The sequence below is a fragment of the Pelodiscus sinensis genome, chromosome 23 (genome assembly GCF_049634645.1).
Source record: "Pelodiscus sinensis isolate JC-2024 chromosome 23, ASM4963464v1, whole genome shotgun sequence".
Lineage (NCBI taxonomy): Eukaryota > Metazoa > Chordata > Testudines > Trionychidae > Pelodiscus > Pelodiscus sinensis.
This window is the reverse complement of record NC_134733.1, coordinates 3,661,697-3,679,048: the sequence shown is the minus strand read 5'-3', so window position 1 is coordinate 3,679,048 and position 17,352 is coordinate 3,661,697. Positions and strand designations below refer to the sequence as shown.

Below are 17,352 nucleotides of genomic sequence, written 5' to 3'. Positions count from 1 at the left end.
AGAGGCAGCGGGTGCGGGGCGGGGAGGGATGCGCGTAGTCACGTTGACTATCTGATAAGCCTAGTTGCTGCTGCAAGCACGTTCTTCCAGCAGGTGAACACACACAGAGCAACTTGGCAAGTGAAGGAGGCCTGGTGGAAATGTAAAGCAGTCAAACGTCTGGCTAGACGAGATGTCAGAGCATTCTGTGATGGGCTGCAGGCAGCCTATGGGCTGTGCATGGCTGGCGCTACCCCAGTGCGCTCTGCCGATGGCAGCACGCCGATTGCAGACCGTGCCAAGATCCTTGACCGCTGGGCTGAACATTTTCACTGTGTGAAACCAGGCACTGGCTCAGCATTCCAGAAGAGACACACCGGTGGGCTAATGATTCGCAGCTGGTTCTACCGCCCGCTCTTGAGGAGGTACAAAAACTGTGAAGCAGATGAAATCTGGAAAGTCACTTGGCAGTGACATGATCCCATCAGAGACTTGTGCCTTCTGGTGGTGGCCAGCTGATCCACCGCCTCCCCCATTGATTTATCAGCATTTGTGAAAAAGAGCAAGTGCTCCAAGACTTCAGTGATGCCCTGATTGGACACATGTCCGAGAGGAAAGCTGACTGTGCATGCTGGGATGACCACCGGGACATCTAACGACTGTCTAGAGCTGGTAGGATCCTGGCTGCTTCCTCTACAACCGGCTGCCATTACATGTGTTCACAAACAGCATCGTTCCTGAAAGTCAATGTGGATTCCATGTTGGTCGAGTCACAGCCAGGCAGATCCAAGAAAAATGCAGAGAGCAACATCAGGATCTCGATGTGATTTTCATCGATCTGACCAAGGCGTTCGATGCAGTCAAAAGAAACATGGACAAATCGGCTTCCTGTGTTTTAATGTTTCAGTATAGATCGGTCCTTCGTGATGGAATGCTGGGTCGCCTCCTTAGCAACGGAGAGACATCAGCACCTTTTGAAGTAACAATTCTGCATCTACTTTTGGATGACGCTGTTAGTTGCTTTCAAGGATGATGCATTGGGCTCTCCTATTCTGTTCCAAATGGACCGCAGCATTTTCACCTTCAGGCTCACACCAAAGTGTTCACTACAACTATCTATTTGCTGATGACTCAGCAGTTGAAGATGCTTTGAAGCTTTTTAATTGTTTTGCTATTTCTGCTCACCATTTTGGGCTCACTACGAGCCTCAAGAAAACCGAGGTTATGGCCCAGTCTGTTTGGAAAGAGGCCTGCGGTCCAGCGATCACTGCTGCTGACGCTGTCCTTACGGCTCTTGATAAGTTTTGCTATCTTGGAAGCATCCAGTCCTCCAGCATAAACGGTGAAGACTTTGCTTAACTAGCCAAAGCCAGCACTGTCTTCGGAAGGTTGACCAAGTGCTTATGGAATGACTGTGGTATTAAACTTCCCCTGCAGGTAAAAGTTTATCAGGCAGTTGTCCTGACGACCTTGCTGTATGGCTTGGAGTCATGGACCATCTCTCGCCACCACGTTTTGAAATGCAATCAATTCCGTATGTGCTGTCTCAGAAGATTGCCCACGTGAATTGTTGGGACAAAATTCCTAACCCAGAAGTCCTTTGGCTGTGTGGTGTCATTGTGACGTAGTGGGGGTACCTGGCTGGTTTCTATGCTGCTGGCTCTGGGGTAACCCCCACTGGCTGCCGTGGGGGCCATGACCCAGCAAAACAGGATGAGTCACTATGCAAACCAGTGACCAGACACCCCCCATGGAGAGGAACAAAGGAAGGTAGAATGCGGCCCTGGCTGGGGGGCAGGGCTGGAAGGAGTTAGTTAGTTGCTGGCTGGCTGGGAGCATGGAGGAGACAGCCTAGGGAAAGGGGCTGGAGTTTAGGGGCCCAGTCTCCCCCCAACTCAAGGGAGCCTGAGGCATCCTAGCCCAGCTCTGTGACCAGATTCCATCTGTGCTGTGCTGTATCCTGGAGAGGCAATAAACTTCCTCTATTCCACCGGCTGGTGCAGTCTGTTTGTGCCATTTCGGGGTGCAGGAGACGGGGGAACCCAACGCGCCGTCACAGTCATGCGCATGGAAGCAATGCTTATGAACAAACAGTGTCACTCGATTGGTCACGTTATGAGGATGGAGGATGCACGGATCCTGAAAATGGTCTTCTATTGCCAGCTTGTCCAGGGAAAGCGCTCGATGGGTGGTCAGCATAAGCATTATCAAGATATTTTAAAGGCCAACATGAAGTCATGCAGCACATCCCCCAGTGACCTGGAAATCATAGCTCTGGACAGAATGTTCTGGCAACAAACTTCTACAGCCCTTCAAACGCTTGGAGAGTCCAGGAACCCAGGCAGTACAAAAAAAGTGGAGGATCCAGAAAGAGTGCCCAGCACCCGCAGATGGCAAATTTTTATGTGACATTTGTCATCAGATTTGCTGATCAAGGACTGGGTTAAATTGCCCACCCGCAGCTCATAGAAGCTGACATCCGTCGACGGACGGCTCGGTCCGTACATACATACGCATGCACATCTTTATGTGGCCCACAATAGGAGAAAGCTTTCCATTTCATCGAAGTAAAGGGATTTGCCTAATCAGTTACCCATGAACCAGCAGGGAGCCCTGCAAAGCTACTGTTTGCCTCCTGTTCTCCAGCCTTTCCTTTATGTGACTTCCAGTCTATTGGAAATGTTTAGGGAACAGCAGGGAGGTAACAAAACATACTCACGGGCCCATCTCTGGCTTGGAGAACCTGCTGGGCAAAGGAGCTGGGCCTGGCGGATCCAAGAGCCAGCCAAGGTCCTGGAAACTCCTCCTCACCCAGCTGACTGCTGGAAACTCCCCAAACACGCCTGCCTGGGAGCAGGTGATGACGGCTCTAGACACGCCAAGGTCTGAAACATTCCAGTTGCCCGTGTTCTGCTTGTGTTTCCTCTGATTGTGCCTCCCTTCCTGTTGGTTTCTGGTGACGTGCAGAGTTCTTTCCAGTTCACAAGCTTGACATGGCTCTTCCCCCTGCGGCAGGGCAGGTGGGAGGGCTTGGTCAGAAGGGGGAGAAATAGCAGCAGCCCTGGTTAATTAGGGGCAGCTGAGACAGGGCGGCTCTCCAGCAAGTAAGGGCTGAGCTGGCTTCAGGCAGCCACGGGACCTCTGTAAAAGCCTCCCCCGTGGGGAGAGTGAGGAGGCGAGCGGCAGGGGAGCTTGGGGGGAGGCGGAGAGGAGTTACAACCATAAGGTCAGCGTGGGAGATGCTGGCAAAGAGAATGGCAGCATTGCCAAGGGAGGGGCAAGGTGAGGCGCTCCAACAGGGAGTGTGTGGGCTCCCTTCCCTGCGCAACCGGAGAGTCCAGCTGGTCGCTGGAAGGACTGGTAACCCAGCCCAGGCTGACCGGGGCATCTGTCCTGACAGCCATCTTGCCAAGGGACAGCCCTCCACGAAATGCTGACGGGGTAATGCTGCCGATTGTGGACCGAACACGGGTCTGGGACCCAGGAGTGGGACTGACCCCGCCACGCCCCCGACTCAGCCCTGCCCAAAGAATCGGGCGCACGGCTGCCCTGCGAGCGATTGCTCAGTCGTGCCTGCGTGGGACAGCTCCCCGCTGCTGGTGCATGAGAAACCGGCCACAAACGTTCAGATGGTTTTAAATAAACGCCCCACGCTACCTTGTGTGACTGGCACATCCGCGTGGGGGCGGGGCGGGGGGCAGAGTCTGAACAGTGTCACTTAAAGTACTGAGGAACAGGAACATGGGCATTTCCTTCTTAGACCCCGGGAGGGGCTTGGGCGCAGTGGGGAGCTGCAGACGTGCCTGTCGCTGTGGGGGAGTCATGGGACTGACCCTTCCTTTTCCCTCCCCAGGTCAATTTCCGTGGCTCCGGGAGCAGGAGTTGCTGGACAGAGCGCTCTCACGGCGAGAAACGCCTCCTCGTGCTGGTGGTGGTTTTGGTGCTCAGCCTCTTGGCCTGTGTCTTAGCCCTGGGGTTCCAGTACAGAGACAGTAAGTCCTTCCCTCGCACGGGCGCTGGCTCCGGGGGCGCCGCGGGACGGCAGGTGCTGTGGAAGTCAGCTGGGGTCACCGCTCAGCTCAGTCGCCATTGCTGCTATCAGTGGCCTCAGCTAATTTGCCTTCCCCGCAACTGGGTCCTTCCCGAGGCAGGGCTGAGAGCAGCTGCTGGAGGAAATGTGGCTGGAAGGGGGGCGCCATGCTCTGGGGCAGCCGGCACTGCGCTCCCGTGGGCGGGGCAGAGGGGAGCCGTCCGGGCCAGCTCAGGAGCTGCAAAGAACGTGCAGACTCCCCTCCCCACGGGAATTGGAGGGACAGTCCCCTGGCTGCTCCGGGCTGCTCCCAGCATGGGTAGGAAGTGGGTGGGGCTAGCAGAGGAGAAGCTTTAAGCCAGGGGTGGGCAAAAGGGCCTCGGCCAGCTGGACCCAGCCAGCCAAGCAAGTTGATCCGGCCCGCGGAGGCCCTGCCCCTCTCCCTGCCCCCAAGCCAATCAGGGCAAAGGCTCCTCCCGTCCTGCCTCCGCGCGCTCCTGGCAGGGTGGGGGCTGGGCGGGAGGAGACTTGGCGTGCTCCCCCCGCCCCAGGCCAATCAGGGCTTGGGGCGCCTGACGTCTCCTCCCGCCCTGCAAGGACGCTTAGCGCCACGCCCCATTGCAGGACGGGGGCAGGTAGCGAGAGACTCGCGTGTTCCTCCGCCTCAGGCCGCGATTGAGTTGGGGGCAGCAGGGGGGAGCACGCAAAGCCTCCTCCCACTGCCAGGGCACAGGCGCCTGGAGGGAACAGCTGGCGGTTCCGAACAGCTGGCGGTTCCGAACAGCTGGCGGTTCCGAACAGCTGGCGGTTCTCTCTTTGGGGGGCAAAGACTTTGAGACCAGTCAGGGTCTGTGGGTGGGGAAGCAGGGAAGTGTCCTGGTCCGGCCCCTTCCGGGGTGGCCCAGGGCCACTTGAACAATTTCTGAAGAGGCCCCCGCTCAGAAATGATTGACCACCCCTGCTTTACGCCCTCCCTCCTGCAGTGCCTGGCCCTGCTGTGAGCCGCTGTAGCATCATTGGAGAGGCACTCCCCCCACTCCCAACACCCTTTTCAGCTGGAGCTGAGGTGCTAGCTGAGGGAGGGAGGGAGGGACGAGGAATGAGACGAACTTGCCAAGAGAAGTAGCCCAAAGGTCCCGTTGTATGTGGGCCCGGAAACCGGACGTGTCTTGTTCCACTGGGTTTGTCTCTGGCCTTGGTGCCGGGACCTTCCCAGCAAGCTCTGTCTCCCGCCTCGGCAGTAGGCCGAGCTGTTGGGGTGGCTGCAGGGTGGCTCATGGTCCCATGTTCTGCTGCTTCCAGGGCCACCCAGGGTGTGCCTGACGGAACCCTGCATCTCCGTGACCAGCTCCATCCTGAGCTCCCTGGACCGGGCAGTGAACCCCTGCGAGGATTTCTTCAGGTACGCCTGCGGAGGGTGGATGAAGGCCAACCCTGTGCCCGATGGCCACTCCCGCTGGGGCACCTTCAACAACCTCTGGGAGCACAACCAGGCAGTCATGAAGCACCTTCTCGGTGAGTGTCGTCTTGCGTGCTGAGCGGGAGGCAGGGCGGCCGTTCGCTGGCGGGAGCGTGTCGTGCTCGTAAGAGGCACCCAGGGTCTTTCCCAGGGAAAAGGCAACACGGCATGTTTATTCAAAACACAGTCTGAGAAGCAGCGTGGGTATTCACACACACACGTCCTGCAGATGCTGTATCGTCGCCAGAGGATGCGGCGCGGGCTAGGACTTGAACAGGGTTCAGAAAGGAGCTAGATCGGTTCATGGAGGTTAGGTCCATCAGTGACTGCTACCCAAGCTGGGCAGGGATGGTGTCTCTAGCCTCTGTCTGGGGATGGGTGACAAGGGAGGGATCACTTGATGATTCCCGGTTCTGTTCCCTCCCTCTGGGGCATCTGGCACTGGCCGCTGTGGGCAGACAGGACCCTGGGTTGAATGGGCCTTTGGTCTGACCCAGTCTGGCTGCTCTGACGTTCTTAGTTACCCGTCTGTCCTGGCTCAAGTCAATCCTATTGCAAGACGGAACCCAGCGTGTCGTGGCAAGAACGCTCCATCTTACACTTGTGAGATCCCAGTTGAAGCTATGGGCGTTGCAGTGTCTGGGTGCAATCCCTGATATGTCAGTCTTGGGGTCCCCCCCCCCCCGTTACCCTTGAAGTCTGTCTCCAGGGCTCATCTGTTCTTGGGATGTTAAATATCGGTTAATTGACCAGTCGAGTAACCTCATGACATTTTATTGGTTAGCTGACTATTCTATAGTCCCCGGGGGTGGGGCAGCCAGTGTATCAGAGGCAGCAGCGTGGGGGTGCCGGGTGGGAGCTGGTCCACGAGGGGAGCCGATTTAAAAACCAGCTCCCCTCACGGACCAGCTGCCTGTCGCCCTGTGCTGCTGCTTCTGAGAAAGAGGCAGCGGCGCAGGGTGGCAGCAGCTCCTGTCTAGTGGGGGCTCTGAGCTCCCGGACCTGGCACAAGCCAGAACTGAGCCGGGCTGCCTGCCTGGTTCTCAATGCACTTGAAATGCAGAGCCGCAGCAGGGGTAGGTGCTGGACCCGTCGCAAGCCAGGACTGAGCCAGGCTGCTGGCCAGTCTGCTAAAAAGTGTACTGGCAGGGAGAGAGGGAGAGGGAAATGCATGTAGTCTATAGCATTCACCTATGAGCTTTCGCTTATCGGTTCATCGACTACGCTATTGCATCCCTCGTCTGTTCTGCTCGTTCGTTCAGCCTCGGGCACCAGGGATGCTCTCGCCTCGTCTCCGGGTCTCTCGAGTCTTTTTGACCATCTGGACCTGGGCGGCAACTTTCTCGTGCATTCTTCACCCCCACCAGACAATGCACGGAGCATTCCAGGCCCAGGCCGGCAGAGTTACTAGAAGTCACAACTTGTTTGCAAGGCAGACATTGGCCGATCAGGAGAAAAGGGTGAAACAGAGGCCTGCAGACCTTAAAAGGAGGCCGTTGTACGTCGTTCTTGTATTCTTATACCAATGCTAGAGTTTGGCTACTGGAGAAAGCAAGGGACTGGGGAGAGGCCCTTCCACTGACCCTCTCTTGGGACTCTGGGAGGTTGAGTCCATGAACCAGGACAGGCTGGTCCCAGTGGATCTGCTTCTTCAGAGAGAGCTGATTGTTCTGACATGCCCTCAGCGCTGTAGCATCTGGGCAAGGCTCTCCCTGCCCGCGGGATGGGCCCGGACCAGGCAGTCTCTTTCCACCTCTGCGCGAGGGCCTCTTGCACGTGCATGTTCTGCAGCCGGGCAGGACCAGCCCTGCGGCGTCACTTCCCAGAGGGAGCTTGGCTGGAAGCAGACGTGGCTTTGCATTCCAATGCCTTCTGGATCTTCCACACGAAGGGCCCAGGGTGAGATGCAGGGAGGGAGGGATGTGTCACAAGAGGGCCGTGGTTTGGGCTTTTTTTCCTGCTGGGATTCTGTCATAATTAAGGATCTGGACAAGGACGTTGCGCGTTCCATGACTTTGCCAGGGGTCTGTGAGAGCTTCAGTCTCAGCCCCAGGCAGTGGGGCTCAGAGTAGGAGCATCCCCCAACCTGCCTCGTGGGCCACGCAGCCTGTAGGTCATCAGTGCCAACCTGCTGGTGCCCAGCACAATGTTTGGGCTACTGCCGTCGGCCCTGATTTTGTACATTTTTACCATGGCTGAGCCGTAAATTTTGCCAAATTTTACCTTACAAAATCCTATCCCTGACAATAACAGTGGGCCCTGGCCAAAGACCTAAGTGCCCTAAAGTGTAACCAGCAGTCTCCCCAGGTATGTCTACACTACAGCGCTAATTCGAACTAACTTAGTTCGAATTAGTTAATTCGAACTAAGATAATTCGAACTAACGATTCCAGACTAAAAAACTAGTTCGAATTAGCGTTTTGCTAATTCGAACTAGCATGTCCACATTAAGTGGACCCTGAACCGGGGTTAAGGCTGGCCGGAAGCAGTGCCGGCAGGGCATCAGAGGAGGACTTAGAGCGTGGAGCTGCTGTCTCAGGCTAGCCGAGGGCTGTGCTTAAAGGGACCCAACCCCCACCCCAGACAGACAGTTCTCAGGGGTGCCCCGCTTGCAAAGCAGTCCTGTCTTGGAGTGCCCTGAGTGCCCACACTGGGCACATCACAGCACTCGGCCATCAGCCCGGCTGCACTTGCCGCAGGCTACCATCTAGGGAGAGGGGGCAATTGGGGGGCTGCAGGAGAGCTTCCACCCCCAGAAGCCCGCAGAGCCAGCCCAGTCCTCCCCATCGGGGGCTCTTAACCCCATTCCTCCCTCACCTCCTTCCACTTACCCTTCCCTAGCCCCCCTTCCTGATGTACAAAATAAAGAAAACGTGTGGTCAAAAATAGAATCTCTCTTTATTGAACAAAACTGGGGGAGACTGGGAAAAGGGGGTGGGAGAGGGGAAGAGAGAGGGTGGGAGAGGGGAGGGCAACTAAAATGATCAGAGGTTTGGAACAGGTCCCATATGAAGAGAGGCTAAAGAGACTGGGACTTTTCAGTTTAGAAAAGAGGAGACTGAGGGGGGAAAGGATAGAGGTCTATAAAAGCATGAGTGGGGTGGAGAGAGTGCATCAAGAAAAGTTCTTCATTAGTTCCCATAATAGAAGGACTAGAGGACACCAAAGGAAAGGAATGGGTAGCAGGCTTCAAACTAGTAACAGAAAGTTGTTCTTCACAAAGCAAAGAGTCAACCTGTGGAACTCCTTGCTGCAGGAGGCTGACACGGCTAGAACTAGAACAGAGTTTAAAGAGAAGTGAGATAAAGTGATGGAGGTTGGGTCCATGGAGTGGTATTAGCCAGGGGGTAGGAGTGGTGTCCCTGCCCAAAATTTGTGGAAGGCTGGAGATGGATGGCACGAGACAAATGGCTTGGTTGGTCACTGTCTTCGGTCCATCCCCTCCAGGGTCCCTAGGGTTGGCCGCTGTCGGCAGACAGGCTACTGGGCTAGATGGACCTTTGGTCTGACCCAGTACGGCCATTGTAAGCTAAAGGCTCAGGGTTGGGGGTCTCAGTGGACCACCTTGATTTTCATGCACACCTGCTCCTTGGTGGCCAGGCTGGCAGCTCCCCTGCCCTAGATGGCCACTTTCCTGTGCCTAGTGCGGAGGTCGTGGACGAGGTCCACGATGTCCGCACTAGCCCAGGCGGGTGCCCGCCTCTTGTGGTCCAGGGCAAGCTCCCGGGAGCCGCCAGCCTGGCCCCGGGAAGAGGGGGAGGGCTGGGGGGCAGCAGGTGGCTGGCTTGAGCCGTGCCAGGTGCAGGGTCTGCTGGCTGGGTGCTGGCAGGCTTGCACCTGGCACGGGTACCGTAGCCAGCCCGTGCCCCTTTAATGGGTCTGGGGACGGGAGGGGGGCAATAGAATTTCCCTGGTATTGGCCAGAGTGGCCACCAGGGAAAGCTGGGGAGGGCTAGCCTCCCACTAGTTCGAATTAAGGGGCTACACAGCCCTTAATTCGAACTAGTAAGTTCAAACTAGGCTTAGTCCTCGTGCAATGAGGTTTACCTAGTTCGAACTAAGCGCTCCGCTAGTTCCAATTAACTTTGTAGTGTAGACATACCCCCCCCTGACACCAAGAGCCAGGAGAGCTGAAACTTTTAGGGGAGCCCCCCAATCCTGCCCTGCACAGGCGCTTGCAACCTGTCCCAAGGCTGCCGGAGCCTTGGTACAGCCAGGAGCACCGTGGGGCAGGCCAAATCCCCCTTCCAGGAATGCTCACCGGCCAGCCCTCACTGTGAAGTCGGGGGACCCGGCCCGCGTGGCTGCAGGCTGCGGCTCTGAGCATATGGCCAAGCTGCTCCGTGGCCCTGTCTCTTGTGGCTCTGGGTGAGTGGGAAGTTGCCCAAAGAGGGAGATGGGAGTGTCTCATGGGGACTAGTGGAGGAAGCTGCCTGGCTTTGTCTACACTGCAGGGTTTTTGTGCAAAAAGCCTTTTGTGGAAGAGTTCTTGCACAAAAAACGTCTTGCGCTAAAGTGCATCCACACCTCAAAAGCGCATCGCAAAATGTGCTTTCACGCACGGGAGTGTCACACTGCATGGACGCTCTTGCGCAAGAAAGCTCTGATGGCCATTCCCAGAATTCACAGAACGGCCATCAGAGCACCTGTGCTTTTTGTGACAGGTTCTTTTTGTGCAAGAAACCCCTGTTGAGTGTCCTCACACACCTTTTTGTGCAAGAACTCTTGTGCAGAAAGGAGTGATGCCTCGTGGAAGGAGGTTTACCTGCACCGCAAAAACCCCTCTGTTCTGTCGATTGACTGTAGATTTTCTTGCACAAAAACGCGCTTGAGGTGTGGACGCTCTGCGGGTTTTTGCGCAGAAACCCTGTAGTGTAGACATAGCCCCTCTGTGGGGTGCTGAGCTGCAGGGGAGCAGCGCCCTGCCCCCGATGGTAGTGTTGAAGAGCAAGGGCTTGTGGGGGTCCCATAAGACATGGTGCTCCCCTGAGCCGAGCTCAGTAGCTCTGCCGGGGCTTTGTCCTCTGACTCCTTGGAACGGGGGCACTTCCCTGCCCACATGTTAAACGAGCAGTTGCCACAGGCCCCCGGGGAGGGGGGGGGTTAGTTTCTTTCCTGTGCCTGCTCCAGCCAGGGCAGCTCGTGATCCGCCGTCTCAGACGTGGCATCTGTGGGCTCAGCCACAAACCAGCCCTCCCCACACTTCCTCCTGCTTTACGCCCCCGGGATTTTTGACCTTTCTGCTCTTGGCTTTGTCTAGGAGGAGAGTTTGCACAGCAAGTCTGAGGCCCCGCCCCCTTGCTGCAGAGAATCTCTTTGTTTCATGGACCATGGTGGGAGCTGAATGGGGAAGCTGCCAACCTGATTCAAGGGGCATAACAATCCAGGCCAGGCTCTGCGGGCCGTGCAGACCCTCCCGGCTACGGAAGCCTCTTGGCACGTGGCCTGGGCAGAGCCCCATGTCTCTCACCCCATGCAGAGCTGCAGTTCAGTGGCCCCGTGGAAGGCCACGCTGGGTCAGCCTGAGCGCCTGGGGTGGGCGTTGCAGGACTCCCCTGGATGGCTGCAGGGCCCCATGCGGGGACGTGCTCCTGGGACACCTGGAAAGACTGGACAGTACCATTATTTTCAGCTCCTCATACCAGCCCCCTTGGCAGGGCCTGCCCCCGCACACATCCCTTGGACTGAGCTCCTTGTGTATAAACCTAGAGCCTCTCCCAGGCTAATGCCCCATGCTCTGTGTGGGGGCAGGGTCAGAGGACGGCTGCTTAGGTCTCCCCTGGTTCGGATTTGGGGGCAGATCATGTGGCGCTGGGGCTGCGCCAACCTGTGACTGCTTCAATACCGCACGGCTTTCTTTGTAGGAGCAGAAACATCCAGGGCACAGATCCACCCTGGCCACGGCCCCTTTTCGCTGGCCACCTGCACCCGACTTCAGCTTGCCCCCCACATCTCCTGCGTTGGGAGCAGGGCTTCTCCGGGGGGGACTAACTCCTGTCCTACAGCCCTTTCTGCAGCCTCGCTGCCAGGCCACGGAGGTGTCCTGGGGAGTGGAGGAGAAATGCCACATGCCCGGCTGGGGAGAGGGCCCCTCTTACACGCCTGCTTCCCTACAGCCCTCGCCGCCCTGGCTCTGCGCACACCCCCCTTCTGTGACGCAGCCTTGCCCGGGATGGGGGTAAGTTGCAGTGGGAAGGGGGTGGGGAATTCCTAAGGGAAAGGCAGAGGGAGGTCGGACGTGCAACGAATGGGAATGTAACTAGTGTACTCGTATTTCAGTGTGGAGGATACGGCGTGGTATAAATACGGCACTGTCGGCATGAAATGTTAGTTTGGCCTGACTTCCCGAGGGCTTTGCTGTCGCCTGTTGCAAAGCTAGGCTCATACCCCAAGTCCATGGCAACTGCTGGGGAGGGACTCAAGAGAGGGGGGTCATGTGACTTCTCCCTGCACCACCCCTAGCCCAGGAGAGGGCCCCACCTCTTCCCACCCCCACTCCACCCCGGGCCCTGCCCAAACCCCTCCCCCTCCATCCCTTCCCTGAGCCCCTTCTCCTGAGCAGCGTGGCCTAGCGGGGGCGGAGGGACCTCATGCTGGCAGCAGTGCTGTGCCCGCCCTGGCATGCACAGACAGCTGCAGGAAGTGTAGCTACTTGACCCCAGCGGGATCCACTCGGCCCTCTCTCAACCACATCGCTTTGCTTCCTGACACACACACCCCCTCCACCCCCCATGTGATGCAGCTGTGAGCTGGGGGAGCAGAGCAGTTGGGGACCAGGTCACTCCACATCCCACCACTGCCAGTGAGCGTGGGAGCCCCCAGCCTTTACTGCTTGGGGCTAGGTATCTGGTTTAAAACACACAAGAGGAAGTTTTCCTTCACGTAGCGCACGGTCGGCCTGTGGAACTCCTCGCCAGAGGATGTTCTGAAAACCAGAACTTTACCAGGGTTCACAAAAGCGCTAGATACATTCATGGAGGTTTGGTTCATCAATGTTTGTCAGCCAGGATGGGCAGGGATGGCGTCCCTGGCCTCTGTCTGTCAGGGCTGGGAATGGGCGACGGGGTAGGGATCACTGGGTGATTGCCTGTTCTGTTCATTCCCTCTGGGGCGCCTGGCCTTGGGCACTGTGGGCAGACAGGACACTGGGCCAGATGGACCTTTGCTCTGACCCCATCTGACAGTTCTTAGGAGCTTATTCTGGCCTCCTTGCCATGGCAATGGGGGCATGTGACCCTTCGTGCCCCCACCCCATGTGCTGCTCCTGCCCCTGCTTGAGAACCGCTGGGTCAATGAGCGCAAACCGCAGCGAGTGCTGGCAAGAAACACCTGGCCCCGCAGTGGGCTGGAGGCCAGAGGAAGCTCAGCTCTCTAGTGGCAGCACAGCTGCCATCTGTCCCAAGGAGCGGCCCCGGCCAGCCCCCTCGGGGGGTTACGTTTGCAGCCAGGCCCTGCGGGGGATATGGAGGTGGGGACGTGTATCCCTCCAGCCTGGCTCTACCTGGCATGAACCTGGGCCGGCTCAAAGGTCCCGCCTGCCTTTGGGACTGCCCATCATGTTGCTGTGGGCTGCTGCTCCTGGCCAGAGGTAGCTTTCTGAGCCGGGGGGGAGCTCAGAGTCGGGCTGCCAAGGGAAAACAGGGAGGTGACTTTCAACCAGCAGAAAGTGCTGTCTGCGGCGGGGGAGGAGGCTCCCGTTAGCAGAGCGAGCCTTGCGTGGGGAAACACCCACTGCCCAGCTGGGGCGGTGAGGGAGGCAGTGTTTGTGCAGGCAGCCGGGTCCTTGCAGGGCTGTTGGCTCAGAGGAGCAGGCTTAGTGGCAGGAAGTGAGGTAGTTTTTGCTTCCTTGGAGAGGTGAGGTGCAGGGCTGTGCTCCGCCAGTCTCTGATCTGCTGCCGCCTGCGAGGGCCCCGTTTGCCCGGGCCACGGCCTCACTTCTGCACCCAGACGAGGCTGCCAAGGGAATGGCAGCAAGCAGAGCGTTTCTGTACAGGACTGGGAAAGGGAGACCCGGCAGACTGGCTCCAGCTGCCCCCTCTGGGGTCTGTGGAATCTCTCAGGTCTGTAATCTAAGACCAAACTCTGCCGCACCCCGGAGCAAAGCCTTAGCTCTGACGTCCCAGGGCGATGGCAGGCATCAGAGAAATCTGACCTGCTAATGTTAAATGAAACCAGCAGTGCTAATAACAAACACGTGTGCTGGCGACAAAGCTCCCAGTGCTATCCCAGGACAGTTGCTCGCCCCGATGGTGCTCTGTGGCTTCTGGGGGCTTGGCAAGAGACGCCTCCCAAATCGAAAGCACTTTAGGGACCCCCACCCTGCACAAGCCATCATGGCAGGAACATCAGGGTGGCCTGAGATGAAGTTTCAGCTCGCAGTGAAACCGGTAGGAAATCAGAGCTGGCTTGGGAACCGAATTCTGTGGCTGGGATTAGCCACTAGGAAATTATCCCAGCTGAGGCCACTAGCCACATGGGAAGGGGGAGGAGTGAGCGCATGCCGACTCTGCTCCCACAGAGTTCCAGTAAGCCACAGCATTTTATTCTGTTTGAGTGTATTTTTGTACACAAGCTGAATGGGCAGTGGGTGAAGCTGGGCCTTTGGCTCTGCTCCCCCTCCCCCACCACTGTCTGCCTCTTCCCTGGCCTCCTCCTCCCTGCTCATCCCTTCCAGCCAAATTCCTGAAGCCCAAATGTAGGCCGTTCTTATGTTCTAAAAATTTGAAAAAAACCCACTCTTCTACAATTTCTTTCCAAAAAAGAAAGACAAGGGGGATCCAGTGGATATAGTGTACTTAGATTTCCAGAAAGCCTTTGACAAGGTCCCTCACCAAGGCTCTTGTGTAAATTAGGTTGCCATGGGATAAGAGGGAAGGTCCTTTCATGGACTGAGAACTGGTTAAAAGACAGGAAGCAAAGGGTAGGAATGAATGGTAAATTTTCAGAATGGAGAGGGGTAACTAGTGGTGTTCCCCAAGGGTCAGTCCTGGGACCAGTCCTTTTCAACTTATTCATAAACGATCTAGAGAAAGGGGTAAGCAGTGAGGTGGCAAAGTTTGCGAACGATAGTCAAGATAGTCAAGACCAAAGCAGACTGCGAAGAACTTCAAAAAGATCTCACCAAACTGAGTGATTGGGCAACAAAATGGCAAATGAAATTTAATGTGGATAAGTGTAAAGTAATGCACATTTGAAAAAATAACCCCAACTATACATACAGTATGATGGGGGCTAATCTGGCTACAACTAATCAGGAAAGAGATCTTGGAGGTATCGTGGATAGCTCTCTGAAAATGTCCACGCAGTATGCAGCAGCAGTCAAAAAGCAAATAGGATATTAGGAATTATTAAGAAAGGGATAGAAAATAAGACAAAGAATATCTTACTGCCCCTATATAAAACTATAGTACGCCCACATCTTGAATACTGTGTACAGATGTGGTCTCCTAACCTCAAAAAATATTTTTGCATTAGAAAAGGTTCAGAAAAGAGCAACTAAAATGATTAGGGGTTTGGAACGGGTCCCGTATGAGGAGATGCTAAAGAGACTGGGACTTTTCAGTTTAGAAAAGAGGAGACTGAGGGGGGGATATGATAGAGGTATATAAAATCATGAGTGGTGTGGAGAGGGTAAATACAGAAAAGTTATTTACTTGTTCTCATAATACAAGAACTAGAGGACACCAAATGAAATTAATGGGTAGCAGGTTTAAAACTAATAAGCGAAAGTTCTTCACACAGCGCACAGTCAACCTGTGGAACTCCTTGTCAGAGGAGGCTGTGAAAGCTAGGACTATAACAGAGTTTAAAAAAGAGCTAGATAAATACATGGAGGTTAGGTCCATAAAAGGCTATTATCCAGGGGGTAAGGAATGGTGCCCCTGGCCTCTGTTTGTCAAAGGATGGAGGTGGATGGCAGGAGACAAATCGCTTGATCGTTGTCTTCGGTCCACCTCCTCTGGGGCACCTGGTTACTGGCCACTGTCAGCAGACAGACTACTGGACTAGATGGACCTCTGGTCTGACCCAGTATGGCAGTTCTTATGTTCTAAAAAACGGAGCATGCTTTTCACTGCAGACCAGATTGTGAAGACTGGACATGCAGAAGGTACCTAATTAAAAACACTACATTTGGGAATAAAAAATGTCAGTCACGGGTTTTTTATATATACCCGGAAGTTAGTTAGAGATTTATTTGCAAAAATTTTGGAGCAAGGGAAGTCAGCTGTCCTGGTGAGTACAACATTAAATATTATGGAACAAATAATGCAACTCTTCTCTTTTCTGAAATCAGTATTTCTAATCTGATTTTATATTGTAAGTGTACTCTTAAGCCTTCCTAAAATAATCATTCCAGATTATTAAAATGTTTAACAAACTGGAACAAAGACATTATTTTAAATTAATCAATCAGAGCGGTTTAATGTGTTCATAATAAAGTTTGTTGCTTTTAGAAGTTATTTGTTGTGATTTCCATAACAATAGGCATGTTTATGAAATTTCACCATATGTTTATGTTAAAAATATGTTTCCAAAGATTTTAGGTGTAACAAAGGATTTTATATCTCATTAAGGTACAGATTTTGGTTCTCTTAAACTGAGATCAGAAATAAAGGGGAACTCATTTGTCCAGCTATCTGGGGGTATATCTACACTTAAAAGGACAAGGTCAATTTAAGATACGCAACTTCAGCCACGTTAATTACGTAGCTGAAGTTGAAGTAGCATAACTCGGCTTTTGGTGCTGTCGGTGCTGTTTATGCTGCAGGAAGTTCTTTGACTTCCCTTTCTCCTCGTGAAAGTAGGGTTACCGGCATTGACTGGAGCACTCCTCCCACTTTGAATCAGCTATCTTAACTAGACTGCTAATTCAAGATTGTGCAAAATCTACACAAGGATTTTTTTTAGAGATGTGATTTTTAGAATGTTCAGCAACAAAATATTTAAAGCAAATTTTAAGCTAAGGCCCTGTGGATATATGACAGTAATGCACCACTGTGCTTGTCAGTAAATTCAGAAATTCACAGTATATATTAGGGATGTGAAAGTGTAACCACATAAACAGTTAACTGATGTGTCCCCACCCCCACACTGCTGCCGCTGTATCAGAGGAAACAGCATACGAGGTGGCTGGGAATAGGCAGGAGCCAACAGCAGTTACAGGGTTACTTAATTAAACACATTTTAACACCTTAGTATATACCACTGGGTTGGCACATGCCTGGTAAATGGCTTCATTGCCACTTACTGGCTCTTTCACATGTTTAGTGTTATGCTAATAGTTCTGGCAAGCTGGAAGCCTTTTCACTTTTCAGCTTTTAAATCCTGCTGTGGGAGCCTGCAAGAACCGTCAGAATAGGGATGGGAAGAGATGGAGCAGTAAGACCCAGGAAAGGCATTGACTCGCCTAGGCTCTTATATCCCTGGCTGATGCATGACTGTTCCAGGCTGAGGCATGCGCAAAGCCATGTGAGTTCTCTGCTGCATAGTGCTCTGCGGAGATATAGAACGTAGCAACAACCTCCCTTCTACACAATCAAGCGTCTACCAGCCTGGCAGGCCTGGGGACAGAGGAAGGAGACAAAGTGGGCAACTGCCCGGGGGCCAAGAGGTTCAAAGGGGACTGGATCCCAGCTACAGCTCAGGGCCACTTTGAACTGCCAATGGAGCACTGCTCTGCACTCTTCTGTGATGGGGCGCTATAGTCTGGGGGGTGCTAGGGCCAGAGCGTGGGCCCTGCTGCAGTCTGGGTTCCAGCTTTGTCTCTGTTGTTTACCAGGACCTTGGCATCTTGTTTGGTACACTGAGCATCGCACAGAGCCATCTAGTGACTGAATCCTATATTGCAAGCAAACGTAGCCATAACTGTTTTGTTAATTGTATT

At 54.6% G+C, this 17,352-nt stretch overlaps 1 protein-coding gene across 4 annotated transcripts in view; it reads left to right on the top strand.

Moving 5' to 3' along the window:
• The window catches only part of ECE1 (endothelin converting enzyme 1), a 117,715-nt gene that overhangs the window by 58,857 nt on the left and 41,506 nt on the right, over positions 1-17,352 (top strand). For all 4 annotated transcript variants that reach the window (XM_075906542.1, XM_075906541.1, XM_075906543.1 and 1 more), the window contains exons 3-4: positions 3,833-3,971; positions 5,312-5,524. In XM_075906542.1, the coding sequence (XP_075762657.1) occupies positions 3,833-3,971; positions 5,312-5,524 (352 nt within the window). The remainder of the gene's footprint in view (positions 1-3,832; positions 3,972-5,311; positions 5,525-17,352) is intronic.